This window comes from Oncorhynchus clarkii, chromosome 7 (genome assembly GCF_045791955.1).
Source record: "Oncorhynchus clarkii lewisi isolate Uvic-CL-2024 chromosome 7, UVic_Ocla_1.0, whole genome shotgun sequence".
In the NCBI taxonomy this organism is placed as follows: domain Eukaryota; kingdom Metazoa; phylum Chordata; class Actinopteri; order Salmoniformes; family Salmonidae; genus Oncorhynchus; species Oncorhynchus clarkii.
This window is the reverse complement of record NC_092153.1, coordinates 13,788,851-13,804,593: the sequence shown is the minus strand read 5'-3', so window position 1 is coordinate 13,804,593 and position 15,743 is coordinate 13,788,851. Positions and strand designations below refer to the sequence as shown.

Genomic DNA, 15,743 nt, shown 5'->3' with positions numbered 1-15,743 from the left:
TGCACAATTGCACCTTCTACTATTCTAACGTCAACAGTAAGTTGAGACCCCGGCAACAATAAATCAAAATAACACATTTTGTAAATTGATCCGCGGGCCTACAAGAGGGGGGCTGTGCAGACCACCAGTTTCCCATCTATGATTTAGAGAACAAAGCATCCCAGGGGGAGAGACAGAGACTGAGTGGCCAGTTGAACATGTAGCCTACAGTACCATTCTGCAAGGTTCAACTGACTTATGACTGAAAAGTAAACCAGAACAAAAATTATTATTTTTATTAAAGCCCTTCTCTCAGACAATTTACAAAAAATAGAATATATTAATGAAAGAACATAATTTCCCTCTTTTAGCTGTAGTTCACTTGAATCAAATCTTCATCAAAAATATACTGAATGGTCACTCATTTTACAGATCAATACACAACCAAACACAGTGATGTCAGTTTGTACAATGTAATAAAACATACATTTGAGATAACACTTGTGAAACTATTTCCGGTCTAGGAGGGTTGTTCTGAACCTGAGGTCCTGATCATGACATCACAGGTTTGAGTTGAAGAATGACATCATAGCACAGTGAGGACTAGAGAGAAGGTTGGGTTGTCTTTCCTCCAGAGAGAGATCTGTTCAGTCGTAGAGGTCCTTGAACCCCAGGCTCCTGTCACCACACACACACACACACACACACACACAGAGTGAGATGTAGAAATATATGTGTGGTGTATTCAATGTGAGGTGTTCAGGAAGGGGGCCCACCTCTCTGGGGATCTCTCTCTGGCCAGGTGGTCTGCGGTGGACCACAGGGGCCTGCTGGGGCTGAGGGAGCGACGCAGGTGAGGGGAGGAGGGATGCAGGCCAGAGGACGATGACGACAGACCCTGACGACGCAGCTCCTGCACTGCCCTCTCCCTAAGAGAGAGAGAAAGAGAGAGAGAGTAAAGCACAAGCCAAGTCTTTACGACAAGCAAGGAGAGACAGAAAGACAGACCTCTCAAACCGCTCAGTAGATAGCTGTCTTTTGGTCATGTCCAGGTCAGCCTCTAGCTGTGCCGAACGAGTACTCAATGTAGCCACCTCTCTACGCTGAGAGCTCCTGAGAGGGAGAGAGAGAGAGAGAGAGAGAGAGAGAGAGAGAGAGAGAGAGCGAGAGAGAGATAGATAGATAGATAGATAGACAAAACGAAATGTAGAGAGGGAGAGAGAATTGAGTTGGAGGTGTATAGATGAAAAGAGAGAAAAAGATGGGAGAGAAACAAAGAGGGAAGCTGTCAAAACAGGCAACCGAACAAATCAGAAACCCTTCCAACAGCGACCAAGTGTCTGCTCACGCCTTGCTGTCCGCCGCGGTGAGTTTGTCCCTGAGCAGCTGGATCTCGGTGTGTCTCTCCTGGGAGCTGAGCTGTCGGTGTAGCTCCTTCTCCCTGGTGGACACCAGCATGGATTCCAGGCTCTTCATGCTCAGACGCTCACTGGACAGCTGCTTCCTGAGCAGCTCCAGCTCACACTGCCCCTACAAGCACACACACAGAGTACTGTTAACACACACACACACAAACATGTTGACATACACTACCGATCAAAAGTTTTAGAACACCTACTCATTCCAGGGTTTTTCTTTATTTTTACTATGTTCTACATTGTAGAATAATAGTGAAGACATCAAAACTATGAAATAACACATATGGAATCATGTAGTAACCAAAACAGTGTTAAACAAATCCAAATATATTTTAGATTCTTCAAATAGCCACCCATTGCCTTGATGACAGCATTGCACACTCTTGGCATTCTCTCAACCAGCTTCACCTGGAATGCTTTTCCAACAGTCTTGAAGGAGTTCCCACATATGCAGAGCACTTGTTGGCTGCTTTTCCTTCACTCTGTGGTCCGACTCATTCCAAACCATCTCAATTTGGTTGAGGTCGGGGGATTGTGGAGGTCAGGTCATCTGATGCAGCAGTCCATCACTCTCCTTCTTGGTAAAATAGCCCTTACACAGCCTGGAGGTGTGTTGGGTTATTGTCCTGTTGAAAAACAAATGATAGTCCCACTAACCTCAAACCAGATGGGATGGCGTATCGCTGCAGAATGCTGTGGTAGCCATGCTGGTTAAGTGTGCCTTGAATTCCTAAATAAATCACAGACAGTGTCACCGGAAAAGCACTCCCACACCATAACACCTCCTGCTCCATGCTTTATGGTGGGAAATACACATGCAGAGATCATCCGTTCACCCACACTGAGTCTCACAAAGACACGGCGGTTGGAACCAAAAATCTCCAATTTGGACTCATCAGACCAAAGGACAGATTTCCACTGGTCTAATGTCCATTGCTCGTGTTTCTGGGCCCAACCAAGTCTCTTCTTATTATTGGTGTCCTTTAGTAGTGGTTTCTTTGCAGCAATTCGACCATGAAGGCCTGATTCACACAGTCTCCTCTGAACAGTTGATGTTGAGATGTGTCTGTTACTTGAACTCTGTGAAGCATTTATTTGGGCTGTAATTTCTGAGGCTGGTAACTCTAATGAACATGTTCTCTGCATCAGAGGTATATCTGGGTTTTACATTCCTGTGGCGGTCCTCATGAGAGCCAGTTTCATCATAGCGCTTGGTGGTTTTTGGAAGGATCTATGAACAATAGAGAAAGAGACAATAGAGATTGGCTGGATTTACCGTGTATGAGCTGGATTGTTTTGGACTTATCTGTTGGCGTTTGGACCTGGACCTACCGAGAACCCGATCCGTGTACCAAACCCTGCTATCCTTGACCTCGCCTACGGCCTGGGTGGACCAGAACGGAGAAACAAACACACAGGTACTGTCCTGTTCGAAATAACTCTCATTCTTGGGTGATTTGGTGACAGTTTACTACTTAATTTGTGACAAACGCTCCTAACCTTGAAGAGGTTTGCCACAGTATGTAAACAAAGTGGCATAGTTAAAGTGGCTACATGAAGTGGATACATGTATTACATAAAGATGCAGTAGATGATATAGAGTACAGTATATACGTATACATATGAGATGAATAATGTAGGGTATGTAAACATTATATTAGGTAGCATTGTTTAAAGTGGCTAGTGATATATTTTACATCATTTACCATCAATTCCCATTATTAAAGTGGCTGGAGTTGAGTCAGTGTGTTGGCAGCAGCCACTCAATGTTAGTGGTGGCTGTTTAACAGTCTGATGGCCTTGAGATAGAAGCTGTTTTTCAGTCTCTCGGTCCCAGCTTTGATGCACCTGTACTGACCTCGCCTTCTGGATGATAGCGGGGTGAACAGGCAGTGGCTCGGGTGGATGTTGTCCTTGATGATCTTTATGGCCTTCCTGTAACATCGGGTGGTGTAGGTGTCCTGGAGGGCAGGTAGTTTGCCCCCGGTGATGCGTTGTGCAGACCTCACTACCCTCTGGAGAGCCTTACGGTTGTGGGCGGAGCAGTTGCCGTACCAGGCGGTGATACAGCCCGCCAGGATGCTCTCGATTGTGCATCTGTAGAAGTTTGTGAGTGCTTTTGGTGACAAGCCGAATTTCTTCAGCCTCCTGAAGTTGAAGAGGCGCTGCTGCGCCTTCTTCACGATGCTGTCTGTGTAGGTGGACCAATTCAGTTTGTCTGTGATGTGTGTGCCGAGGAACTTAAAACTTGCTACCCTCTCCACTACTGTTCCATCGATGTGGATAGGGGGGTGTTCTTGAAGAAACTTTCAAAGTTCTTGAAATTTTCCTGATTGACTGACCTTCATGTTTTAAAGTAATGATGGACTGTCGTTTCTCTTCGCTTATTTGAGCTGTTCTTGCCATAATGTGGACTTTATCTTTTACCAAATAGGGCTATCTTCTGTATACCACCCCTACCTTGTCACAGCACAACTGATTTGCTCAAACGCATTAAGGAGGAAATCAATTCCACAAATTAACTTTTAAGAAGGCACACCTGTTAATTGAAATTAATTCCAGGTGACTACCTCATGAAGCTGGTTGAGAGAATGCCAAGAGTGTTCAAAGCTGTCATCAAGGCAAAGGGTGACTATTTGAAGAATCTCAAATATAAAATACATTCTGATTTGTTTAACACTGTTTTGGTTACTTCATGATTCTATGTGTTATTTCATAGCTTTGATGTCTTCACTATTATTCTACAATGTAGAAAATAGTGAAAGTAAAGAAAACCCTTGAATGAGTAGGTGTTCAAAAAATTTGACCGGTACTGTATGCTCACGCACACACACACCATCCCCTCCATGACTCACAGCCTCCTTGCTGGCGTCCAGTTTGACACAGAGCTCCCTGGTCTTCTCCAGGTCAGTCTGAGTGGCGGTGTGTTCCCCCTGGGCCTGTCTCAACTGCTCCTCAGTGTGCAGCAGACTCCTGTTGAGCTGAGACACCTGGCTGCTGCAGCTCCGCTCTGCAGACAACGCCTAGGATACACACAACTATAGGAGTCCAGGGTCATCTTCATTATGCACAACATGGTAAAACGTCACAAAACCTTTTACAACAGAAAAGTAAAATGTGCTTTTGTTATTGGACAACTTCAGGTAGTCCCACCCTGTTTCAGTCTGTTTGGTGTCTAATGAATACGACCCAGTGTGTAACCAGTGATAATCCCTCATGATAGAGACAGTGAGTTTAGACAGACCTCCTGCAGACTGGCCTCCAGAGCCTCCACCTTCTCCTTGAGTCTGCGTCTCTCCATGTCTGAGGACATCAGCTCCAGCCTCAGCTCGCTGATGCTCCCCTCCGCCTGCCGCGCCTGCCCCTCCCAGCTCTCGGCCTGGGCCGACGCACGCCGCCGAGCCTCCTGGTGCTCCCTGCACTCCCGCTCCTGGTGGACACACACACACATTTGGATTATTTGTTTAGCTCCACAATGAATCAGTGCAAGTGAAAAGGTCTTGGCTATCAATCCCTACCCAACTCCAGTCTGAAAACGTTGATTGCCGCTTATAGTAAGCACAAGGAGGAAAGGAGAAAAAACACATTTTCAAAAAGGAATTGATCTGGAACTCAAAGGTTGTGTTTACACAGAACCCCAATCCTGATTATTGTTCCACTAATAGGTATTTTGACCAATCAGATCAGCTCTTTTGACAATGTTTGGGCTAAATATCAGAATTGGGCTGCCTGTGTAAACAAAGCCATAGCTACTCTGGATGAGTTATAATTAGTTCGACAAGACATAACTAACAGATCACAGATTGAAATATCATCCATTCAGTTACAGCAGAGGGTACCTTGGTGGACAGCAGGTTCTCGATGCGGGAGATGTCAGCCACATAGTCCTGTACCTTCCTCTGCAGCTCATGCACCTCCTGGGCAGAGTCCTCCGAATTCAGCACCAGGGCCTGGACAGCAAAACAAACTAGACCTTACAAAGTGTTCGTGAGATTCTAAAGAGATGATGGCCATGAGGTTTGGTATATCATGAATAATATGGCATCCTAGTGTTTTCTACTACTGTTTGCCCAAACCAATCACCTGGGATGAATAACTATTCTGGACCATGAGCCCATGGCATCTAGTCTGGGTTCCAGTCTTTTTAGCTAACATTCCAATCCTTGCCACTCCTGTCACTTGGCAAATGACACAGAGTACAAGGAGTGGAATGAAATAGCTGAACAGAGACAGATACCAGGCTGCATACCATCCTCCCTAAATAATTTGGTTGATCATTTCAAAGTTAAAAAAGAATAATTGTGCTCTGGTTTGGTCAGAACGTGCTGTATCTGACCTGGTTATTGAGGCGGCTCATGTCCAGTTCCTCTTGGAGTTGGGCATTCTCCCTCAGGGTGGAATCCTTCACCTTGGCCAAAGCCCCCAGCTCCTCCTCCGCATCCCCCAGCCTCCTCCTCAAAGCCCCCAGCTCCTCCCCCGCATCCCCCAGCCTCCTCCTCAAAGCCTCCAGCTCCCTCTCCCGCCCTGCCAGCTCCTCACGAATGCTCCTGGGGAACAGAAAGGTCACAGCCAGGGGTCAGAGTTTCGAGGTTAACTTACACAGGTGGTGCAATCCGTATGCGTTTCTGAGTGAGTCTTAGTATGGTGACCTGGCATCTGATGCTGCTGTGTGAAGCTTTGTGGTACTGGACAACTCAGACTCACTCTGATGATGTCTCCAGATCCTCAATGGACAACCTGAGATTCCTGATGGTCTTCTCCTGAAGAAAAACACATAGAAACCAAAGAGACCATCACTCAATCACTGATATTAGACCAATGTGTCACATCTCATGAGGTGATATCCAAGTGGACATGTCAACTTCCTAAACATAGTGGCTGGCAGATAGGCTGGCAGGTATTGGCTGTGTGTGTTGTTAGTGTTCAGTTGATTACTTTGTCGTCCAGCTGGTTGTGGGCTGAGTTAAGGAGGTCAGTCTTGTTCTCCAGCTGCTCCTGCAGGGAGTCTCTCCTCTGGTCCAGGTCAGTGATGGTGGACTGTAGACTGCTCACCTCCTCTCTTAGACCAGACATCTGCCTCAGTAGAGAGTCTGACACAACCGATAAGGCTCAGTTCGGTAAGGTTATCTGAAATAGCGTTATTACACACACACGCACACACACACACACACAGACACACACACACACACACAGAGGCAGACCTTGTCTCCTCACCGTTCTTCTCGTCCAGCAGTTTGTTCCTCTCCTGGGAGTTCTGTAGTTCTCCGATGCGGGAGGTCAGTCTGCGCTGGCTGTCACTCAGGGCGTTCTGTGTCTCACTGTTGGACAGTCTGAACATACACGTGCGCGAACACACTTAAAAGGATGCTATAAAAGGGATGAAATGGAAGCTATAGAAGCAACGGTTGGGGCCACAGTGTCTCCTGAACCCTCCTGTCTCAGTCTCCAGTATTTATGCTGCAGTAGTTTGTGTCGGGGGGTAGGGTCATTCTGTTATATCTGGAGTACTTCTCCTGTCTTATCCGGTGTCCTGTGTGAATTTAAGTATGCTCTCTCTAATTCTCTCTTTCTTCTGGAGGACCTGAGCCCTAGGACCATGCCTCAGGACTACCTGGCATGATGACTCCTTGCTGTCCCCAGTCCCCCTGGCCGTGCTGCTGCTCCAGTTTCAACTGTTCTGCCTGCGGCTATGGAACCCTGACCTGTTCACAGGACGTGCAACCTGTCCCAGACCTGCTGTTTTCAACTCTCTAGAGACAGCAGGAGCGGTAGAGGTACTCTTAATGATCGGCTATGAAAAGCCAACTGACATTTATTCCTGAGGTGCTGACTTGCTGCACCCTCGACAACTACTGTGATTATTATTATTTGACCATGCTGGTCATTTATGAACATTTGAACATCTTGGCCATGTTCTGTTATAATCTCCACCTGGCACAGCCAGAAGAGGACCTGCCATCCCTCATAGCCTGGTTCATCTCCAGGTTTCTTCCTAGGTTTTGGCCTTTCTAGGGAGTTTTTCCTAGCCACCGTGCTTCAACACCTGCATTGCTTGCTGTTTGGGGTTTTAGGCTGGGTTTCTGTACAGCACTTTGAGATATCAGCTGATGTAAGAAGGGCTATATAAATAAATTTGATTTGATTTGAACAGTTCCCACACGTCCAGTATGTGGCTGATGCAGGAAGTGAATCCCCAAGCACATGACTTCATACATCAGTGCTGGTTCCTTGCTTACCTCAGCATGACACACTCGTTCCTGGTCCTGCTGTGTTCGTCCTCAGCAGCGGTCAGCTTCCTGCCCAGGGTGTGGACCTCCTCCTCCAGCCCCATCATGGACTCCCTCATCAGGGCAAGACGGCTCTTCTGGTCCCCCCGCTCATGCTCCAGCTACAGCAAGGAGAATCACCATGAAATGCAATTAGCATAACGAACATTCCATTCCAAACGAAGGACATTTAAAGAGTGTGTCTGTTCTAGTCAATGTGTTTCTATGGAGGTTTTCTCCTCCTCACTCACAGTGAGAATGGCTGTCTGCAAGTCCTCCACCCTCTGCTCCAGATGAGCCCTCTCACTGATGGCTGTCTCCTGAGAGATCTGACAACACGCAACACACACATAGACACTTTCTCTCAGCAGGATACACACCCACACTTTCATTGGTAATAGACCGTAATCTAGCCTGGGCTAAAGCAAGGAAATCATGTTCTGATGCTGATTGGCTTATTTTTAGGCAGTTACGAAACAAGTGTTCTTATCTTCTCAGGAAGGCCAAGTCTGAATATTTGATGTCTATTACCACTGATAACCTGAATGACCCTAGAAAGTTTTGGAAGGCTATTAAGTCTATGTCTGGTAATGTTAATGAATTACTGTCATGTGTTTTGAAGGACTGTTACTATATATGACGAAACTGAAATGCTGAATTGTTTCAATGAGCACTTTGTATCATCTGGTAGGCTGTTTAATTCAGTGTCCTCTGTTTCTGTACAACCCTGTGTGGATGAACCAGTGAGAGCTGGTCAAACTTTTAGCTTTTTACCATTCTCAGTGCAGGTGGTACATAAAGCCCTGAAATCCTTAGATCAGAGAAAGCCTGCAGGTCCTGATCTTTTGGATCCCTGCTTTTTAAATCTAGCAGCTGATTTAATAGCTGAACCACTTACATCTCTGTCCAATCTAACCCTGGAATGTAATGAAATTCCAAAGATCTGGAAATCAGCATTTGTCCTACCACTTTTAAAAGGCGGAGATCCAACTATTTTAAATAATTATAGGCCAATCTCAAAGCTGTCACCCCTGGTGAAAATACTTGAGACCCTTGTAAGTGAACAGCTAAAATAGTTTTTATTTACTAACTATATTTTATCAATGTACCAGTCGGGCTTCAGGAAGAAGCATAGCACAATTATAGCAGCCATGAAGGTTTTAAATGATATCACTGAAGCCATTGACAAAAAAACAGCACTGTGTCTCACTTTTTATTGATCTCTCTAAGGCTTTTGATACAGTTGATCATGCTATACTAAGGCAGAGATTGTTGAGTGTATGTCTTTCGGAGCATGCAGTTGCATGGTTTGCTAACTATCTGTCTGATAGAACTCAGTGCACTCAATTTGATGGGCTTATGTCTGTTAAATGGTCTGTCTTGAATGGTGTGCCCCAAGGCTCTGTACTTGGTCCTCTCTTATTCACTATTTATATGAATGATTTAGACAAAAATGTCCAAAATGCACAACTTCATTTTTATGCTGATGATACTGTTATTTACTGTTGTGCCTCATCTCTTACAAAAGCTTTCCAGAACATGCAAACTGATTTTTATACTGTTCAACATACCTTGTGTCAATTGAAGCTTATCCTCAACACTGACAAAACTAAACTAATGGTGTTTTCTAATGCAAGAAATAGACCTCTGAACCTTTCACCTATTACTACCTGTCAGGACAAGGAGATTGAAGGTGTAACCTCATATAAATACCTTGGAATTTTAATTGATGGCGGCCTCTCTTTTAAATTGCATATTCAACAACTTACAAAAAAATTGAAGCTGAAATTGGGATTTTATTTTAGGAATAAGGCCTGTTTTTCTTTTGAAGCCAGAAGGAGGCTCGTATCAGCTACATTTATGCCTTTACTAGACTATGGGGATGTTTTATATATGAATGCTTCCGCTCAGTGTTTGAGATCAATTGACACCCTTTACCATGGCACTTTGAGATTTATTTTAAACTGCAAAACCCTTACGCACCACTGCACTTTCTCTAGTCACTCGTAGGCTCAGTCACTGGTATACTTTTATTTATAAAGCCATTTTGGGTTTATTACCTTTTTATTTGTGCATTTTTATTGGTCAGAAATGTGGTGGGTACTCTCTTCGTTTGCTGGACTTTATCCTGCTAACTGTTCCAAATGTCCCAACTGAATTTGGTAAAAGGGCTTTTATGTTCTCTGCACCATCGTCTTGGAACCCCTTACAAAATACTTTTAAACTGGAAGAACTTTTCCCGATTGGTGTTTTTAAATTACTGATGAAGGATTTTGAGGTTGATTCCCTGACTTGTCAATGTTTTTAATTTGCTGTTTTATACTCTTGTGAATTCAATGGTTTTTACTAGATTACTTGTAGTTTTTCATGTTGTCTGTCTGTAATTTTTTTGTAGTGACTTAGTGCTGCCTATCTTGGCCAGGGCGCTCTTGAAAAAGAGATTTTAATCTCAATGAGCCCTTCCTGGTTAAATAAAGGTTCAACATTTTTTTGGTTTAATTGGTAGTCAATAGATGGCCATGCTGGAACACTCAGAAGTAGATTATTGTCCAATCTGGTTAATATATTGACCTTGAGTCTCTCCCTCAGACTGTCCCTCTCTGTGCTCATACGGTGGAGGTCGACCTTGGCCTCGTCTCTCTCCGCCTCCACGCGCTTCAGGATGCTCTGAGCCGACACAGTGACACTGCTCTTAGCTGTGCGCGACGACTTGGATTTCAGTACCTCGCGACGCAGCGACGCTATCTCCTGCTGGGCCTGATGAAGAAAGGGATTGTTATCAGCAAAATGATTTCCCATTCATTTGGTCCTGAGCGAAGAAAAAGTCGGACAAAACGTGTTGTTGGAGTTAACTATTCCTTTAAGAATGGTACTGGCCTGCTGGTAGTGCATGCTGGTCTTGTCTCTGTCGGCAGTCATAACTTTCACGTTGGCCTGGATCTCTGACAGGTGGCGCTCATTCTTATCCAGCATGTTCTGCATCTCGTCCCGCTCTCTCAAGACCCTGATCAGCTCAGAATCATAGCTGCCCCCCTGCCCAAAACAGGGGAACAAGACATGATGTCAGATTTCAAAAGAGTACATCAGCTGTTACATTAGTATTATGACAAAGTGCTCACAGTCCAGGAGACATTGGTCAGAAATTAGATTTTTTTCTGATTCATATGGAAAAAGTCATATTTGAAGAGTTTATTTACAAAATGCTATGTCCACCAATTTTTCACATTTGTATTTTTTCATCAGAAATGATTGCTTATGGGTACCTTCATGTGTGTGTAAAATATTACTGTTCTCAGATGTTTAATGAATAGATTTTAGTGTGTATGAAAATGTTTGTTTTTTTGCTAAATGCTATATTGTTTCGCTGGAATGGAATGTTGGTATCCTGTATATTTGACTGTGATATGTGGTCGTCTCACCTAGCTACCTTAAGATGAATGCACTTACTTTAAGTCACTCTGGATGAGAGCATCTGCTAAACGACTAAAATGAAAAAATGTAAATGTTTCACAGGTCTTATATTACTGAATTAATTTTTATTGAATTATTTTATTATATTGATGTGAAAAATGTATCATTTCTACAGTTCTTTATTAAAAATGTTACCATGTATTACATTTGACTGTGTAAAACCTAGCAGTGCTACTTATTTCTCTGAGAGTGAGCCGGATATATAGCATTTTGCTAAGAAATATGATTATTTGTCTCTCTGAATGAAACCATCAAGTAATATACTTATACTAGTGAACAACCCCATGCCGTGATTAGATAGTGAAATAAAACTCCAATCTTTTTCATAATTTCTTTAAGCAATCAAAGCTAATTTACCAATATTTCTGAAAAATGATATATATAGCGTTATTTATACATTTATAACACTGAAGATGGTGTAACAAATCCCTATTTACATTTCTAGTTAATATTAGACAGCTATTCCTTTACCTTGACAGGGGACTGGCGGGTGGGGCTGCGGCTCTGGAGGTGCCCCCGACAGGGGCTACAGGAGCACCTGCCCCTCAGCATCCTCCTCAGGCTGTCTGCTTCCTGTCTGTAGTAGTCCCTCTCCTCCTCCACGCTCCGCAAGAAGCTGTCCAGACGAGAGCCACGTTTCCCCCTGCTGCCTGGCTCTGTGAACAGGACCTGCTCTCTCTCTGTAGGATAGCCAACAATGTTACATCACATTCTGGCATCTCGTTCTCCACTACCCTCTCTCCTCTCAGTCCAGCCCCAGAGTAACTCACCTGTGAGGCTGAGCTTCTGCACCAGTCTGTTCAGACTGTCTCTCTCCTGGTGCAACTGGTCCAGTAAGGCCTGCAGGTCCTGCTCCTGATTCTGCTCTACTGTGGGGTTCAGCTGGGTCTCAAGTTCTATTGGTTCAGTGTCTGCCGACTCGCTATCCTGAGACATAGCCCAGAAGCCAGAAGCCAGGGTGGATGGTAAATGTAGGCTATTGATTATACTATTTTCTTTATGCCTGTTGAATTAGATTGCAATATAGTGGTATCAGTCGTGGTCTTACAGGTGTCACTTTGGTGATAGCGCCCTCTAGTGACGTGATCTTCCTCTGCAGGTTTTAGATGATGCTCTACAAAACCAGACCCCAAGAAATCTTGCATTGATTCAATCAGACATTCACTCATCCATTGTGTTCAGTATTCACATCGCATCCCCTCTTAGGCACACAGTAAGTCTACCTCTGCATGCTGTGTGTGGTCCTCTGTTGTCTCCAGTGTGAGGCCCTGCTGGTCCTGCTCTTCCTGCAGCTGAGCTGGTGTACTGATATGGCCTGGCACCTGCTGGTTCTCCAAAGACAGCTCCTCCACCTCCTCCTCCCCCCTCTCCTCCCCTCACCCCCTGCTGAAGCTGCACCTCCTCAGCCTGCACACCAGCCACACTAACCTCTGCAGCCTGACACAGGAAGTGCAATGGGGATTAGGTGAAAATAAATCAAATATGAAAATGTGTCAGTATCAAGCTGATAGATTTTTAAAAAACTAACAAGAGTGCCTGATTTATGACACACTGCTCTAAACATTTTACGTTGTCATGGTAACCAAGCATATTCAAACTTGACCTTGCTACTGATTATGAATGTATTATAAACAGCGCTGTATTGGATTTCAAAAGGTTGCTAGTTTGCAAAGTAGTGTCTTCCAATCACTGTAATCTTGCTAACGACGCTAGCCTTGAATTGTCGAAAGCGATACTGATTTTATTATGGCAAGAAAGCTCACTAAACACTTAAATATAATTAGGCTAAAGCTACTGCTTGTCTAAGTAAACCATTAGATGTAAACAAAAACAAATAATGGTTGAGAGGGAGATCTTCAACTTACTTTATGGATGAAATAGTTATAGCTGTAGCTATCAAATAGTTTACGTGAGGTTATCTGGATAAATCACTGGGGTTTGCTGTTGTAAACCTTGAATGGCTCCTAAACCGCTTTTCATACGGGATAAACAATCTGACCAATCAGATGTCAGGATTTGATCGGAATTCGAGATGTCGCAAGCTTGCAAGCCAATCAGCAAAGGCCCTTTCTTCACAGTGTGCGTCCATTACCTTGACAACGTAGTGACCCGGTACTCCACACACTGACAACACGTGCTGATAATGTTAGCAGAAGATCATGTTAGCCTAGTGAAATTCCAAGTCTAAATGCAAAAGTATTATGCATCAGAATGACTGATTTGACTGCATTGCAGTGTTCTATGCAATTTATGCTACCATTTTAAAATAAAAGAAATGCACCCCGGGCTTCAAATAAATCAAAGTTGTTTTGCCTTCCTCAGGATTAAAAAGTAGGCTACTATAATAAATTGCACTGTCAATCTGTTTGTGGGAGCCTAGCTGTTGTCTCTCTGCAGTACATGATACTTCCATATAGTGAGCCTTTTGTAGCTGCTTTTGCAGAAGTGTTAACCTGTTAGTTTGTTGATTTTGAAAAATAAGCCAAAAAATAATATATTAAATCCAACCCAGACCCTCAGGAACTAGTAAATCCTTTTTGACTCAATATACGAAGTAAACCGCTGGGTGGCGCTGTAAAACCAGCATCAAAAATCACTTGAGCAACATGGAGTCGATATCGCTCCAGCACAGCTGGTGGCAGTGTTATAACAAGGGTAAATAAACCGTGCCTTTGAGAAAATAAGAGGAAGAAAAGCGGAAGTATGTGTGTAAAAACGAATTAGATCTGAATAGGTATTCACTCTGAGCGTTTCCATTCATGTATTTGGAAAAGTTTCATTCCACAAAAGTGATAAAGTATTTTCAGATGCACAGAAGAAACGACAGATAGGTCCGCGATGATGTTAAGAACATTCTCGAATTTGTGCGCACAATCCCAAGCCTGTTTTCGATCGGCTCGAGCCAAGAGCACATTGTCAGCTGTCATTGACGAGACTGGTAAATCAGGACTTATCCTCAAATCTGTGTCAACAGACATATTTGAAAACTTAGCATTGGAGGACTGGATACACGATCATGTTGACCTCCAAACCCGGAGTATGCTCTTCTTATGGAGTAATGCCCCAGCGGTGGTGATAGGGAGACATCAGAACCCGTGGCAAGAGTGCAACCTTCAGGTCATGAGACAGAAAGGGATACCGCTCGCCAGGCGACGCAGTGGAGGCGGGACTGTATTCCACGATTTAGGAAATGTCAATTTGACTTTCTTCACGTCCAAGAAAAACTATGACCGTCACAGGAATCTCCAAGTCGTGACAAGTGCTCTGAAAGGACTCAGGCCAGACATGGATGTACGTGCAACAGAGAGGTTTGACATCTTGCTGAATGGCCAACACAAGATTTCAGGAACCGCTGCAAAATTGGGAAGGACAGCAGCTTACCATCACTGCACTCTGCTGTGTTCGGCTGACAGGGCACTGCTGTCCGCGGTGCTGAAACCCACCTGCCAGGGTATTAAGAGCAATGCAACGCAAAGCGTGCCATCCCCTGTGAAAAACCTGCTGGATGAGGACCCGACGTTGGACTGTGACACTATCATGGATTCAGTGGCATCCCAGTACAACACAGAGTTTGGTTTCAGCAGCCCTGTAACACTTGTGGACCCAAGTGATGAGCTGTCCTTGCCTGGTATCCAAAGAATGGCCCGTGAACTGTTGGCATGGGAGTGGACATTTGGAAGGACTCCTAAGTTCAGTATCTGTACGACTTTTGAGTTGAAAAATGACACGTCTATCTGCAATGCAACTCTAAACATGGACATCAAGAATGGCATTATAGAATCTTGTGACATTGAGGTTCCCTCAGACTGGCTACCTGTGGAGTTGTCTCGAGAGTTCTCCTTACACCTGATAGGTGGGAAATTATGTCCCTACGAGACATCAGTAATCGCAGCAGAATTGCTGAGGACAATCCCACAAAATAAAGAACTTGAAAGAAAGATGTATAATCTGTGCCGAAGAGTTGTCTTCATGATGTGAATAAAACACTGCTGCATGCCATACTGAGTTGTCCAGGGTTTTGTTATTTGGATGGTTTAATCACCAGCTTCTCTGGACCAAGGGAAGGGGTGCTCTCTGTATAGCCGTTCTAGAAAGTTATCTGTAGACCCTGGCTTTATATGCACACAAAGTATTTCCATAGCATTCTGCATAAACATCTAATTACGCTGGTAACCAGTTTAGAATAGCAATAAGGCACCTCTGGGGTTTGTGATATATGGCCAATATACCAAGACCAAGGACTGTATCTAGGCACTCAGCATTGCGTTGTGCATAAGAACAGCCCTTAGCTGTGGTATATTGGCCATATACCATACCCCCTCTGGCCTTATTTCTTAAATATACCCTGTAGAAAATAGGTTACATCCATTTCCCGAGTGCAATAAATGCTGCCTCTGTAATGGGGGTCAGTGTGCTGCTAACAACTTAGCTTCCCCCACATCCTTCAACCAATGATCGATCCTCTGCTTTGAAAAAGCAGTGGAGGAAGATGGAGCAATATGGATTTTGGCTGACATTCTGCAAATTTTGTCATCGATGAAACATTTCATCCCAATAACATTTTCTGTTCCCAAAACTAAAATCTATTACGAACAGAGTGGACTAAATT

The 15,743-nt window shown here is 44.2% G+C and overlaps 2 protein-coding genes across 2 annotated transcripts; one reads left to right on the top strand and one right to left on the bottom strand.

The window, feature by feature from the left end:
* Positions 1–343: 343 nt before the first annotated feature.
* Positions 344–12,425, bottom strand: LOC139414096 (testis-specific gene 10 protein-like). Its single transcript, XM_071161978.1, has 19 exons — positions 11,905–12,425; positions 11,606–11,814; positions 10,541–10,696; positions 10,235–10,420; positions 7,915–7,992; positions 7,634–7,785; positions 6,612–6,727; positions 6,333–6,487; positions 6,102–6,157; positions 5,888–5,944; positions 5,734–5,845; positions 5,237–5,347; positions 4,916–4,945; positions 4,642–4,827; positions 4,253–4,420; positions 1,328–1,509; positions 988–1,092; positions 756–908; positions 344–657 (listed from the first exon to the last, which is right to left on the bottom strand). Exons 1-19 carry the CDS (start codon positions 12,068–12,070, stop codon positions 627–629), a joined length of 2,409 nt encoding a protein of 802 aa, XP_071018079.1. The 5' UTR covers positions 12,071–12,425; the 3' UTR covers positions 344–626.
* A 1,435-nt stretch (positions 12,426–13,860) lies between these two features.
* Positions 13,861–15,121, top strand: LOC139414095 (lipoyl amidotransferase LIPT1, mitochondrial-like). The gene has a single exon (XM_071161976.1). It carries the CDS (start codon positions 13,973–13,975, stop codon positions 15,110–15,112), a length of 1,140 nt encoding a protein of 379 aa, XP_071018077.1. The 5' UTR covers positions 13,861–13,972; the 3' UTR covers positions 15,113–15,121.
* The last annotated feature ends 622 nt before the right edge of the window (positions 15,122–15,743 follow it).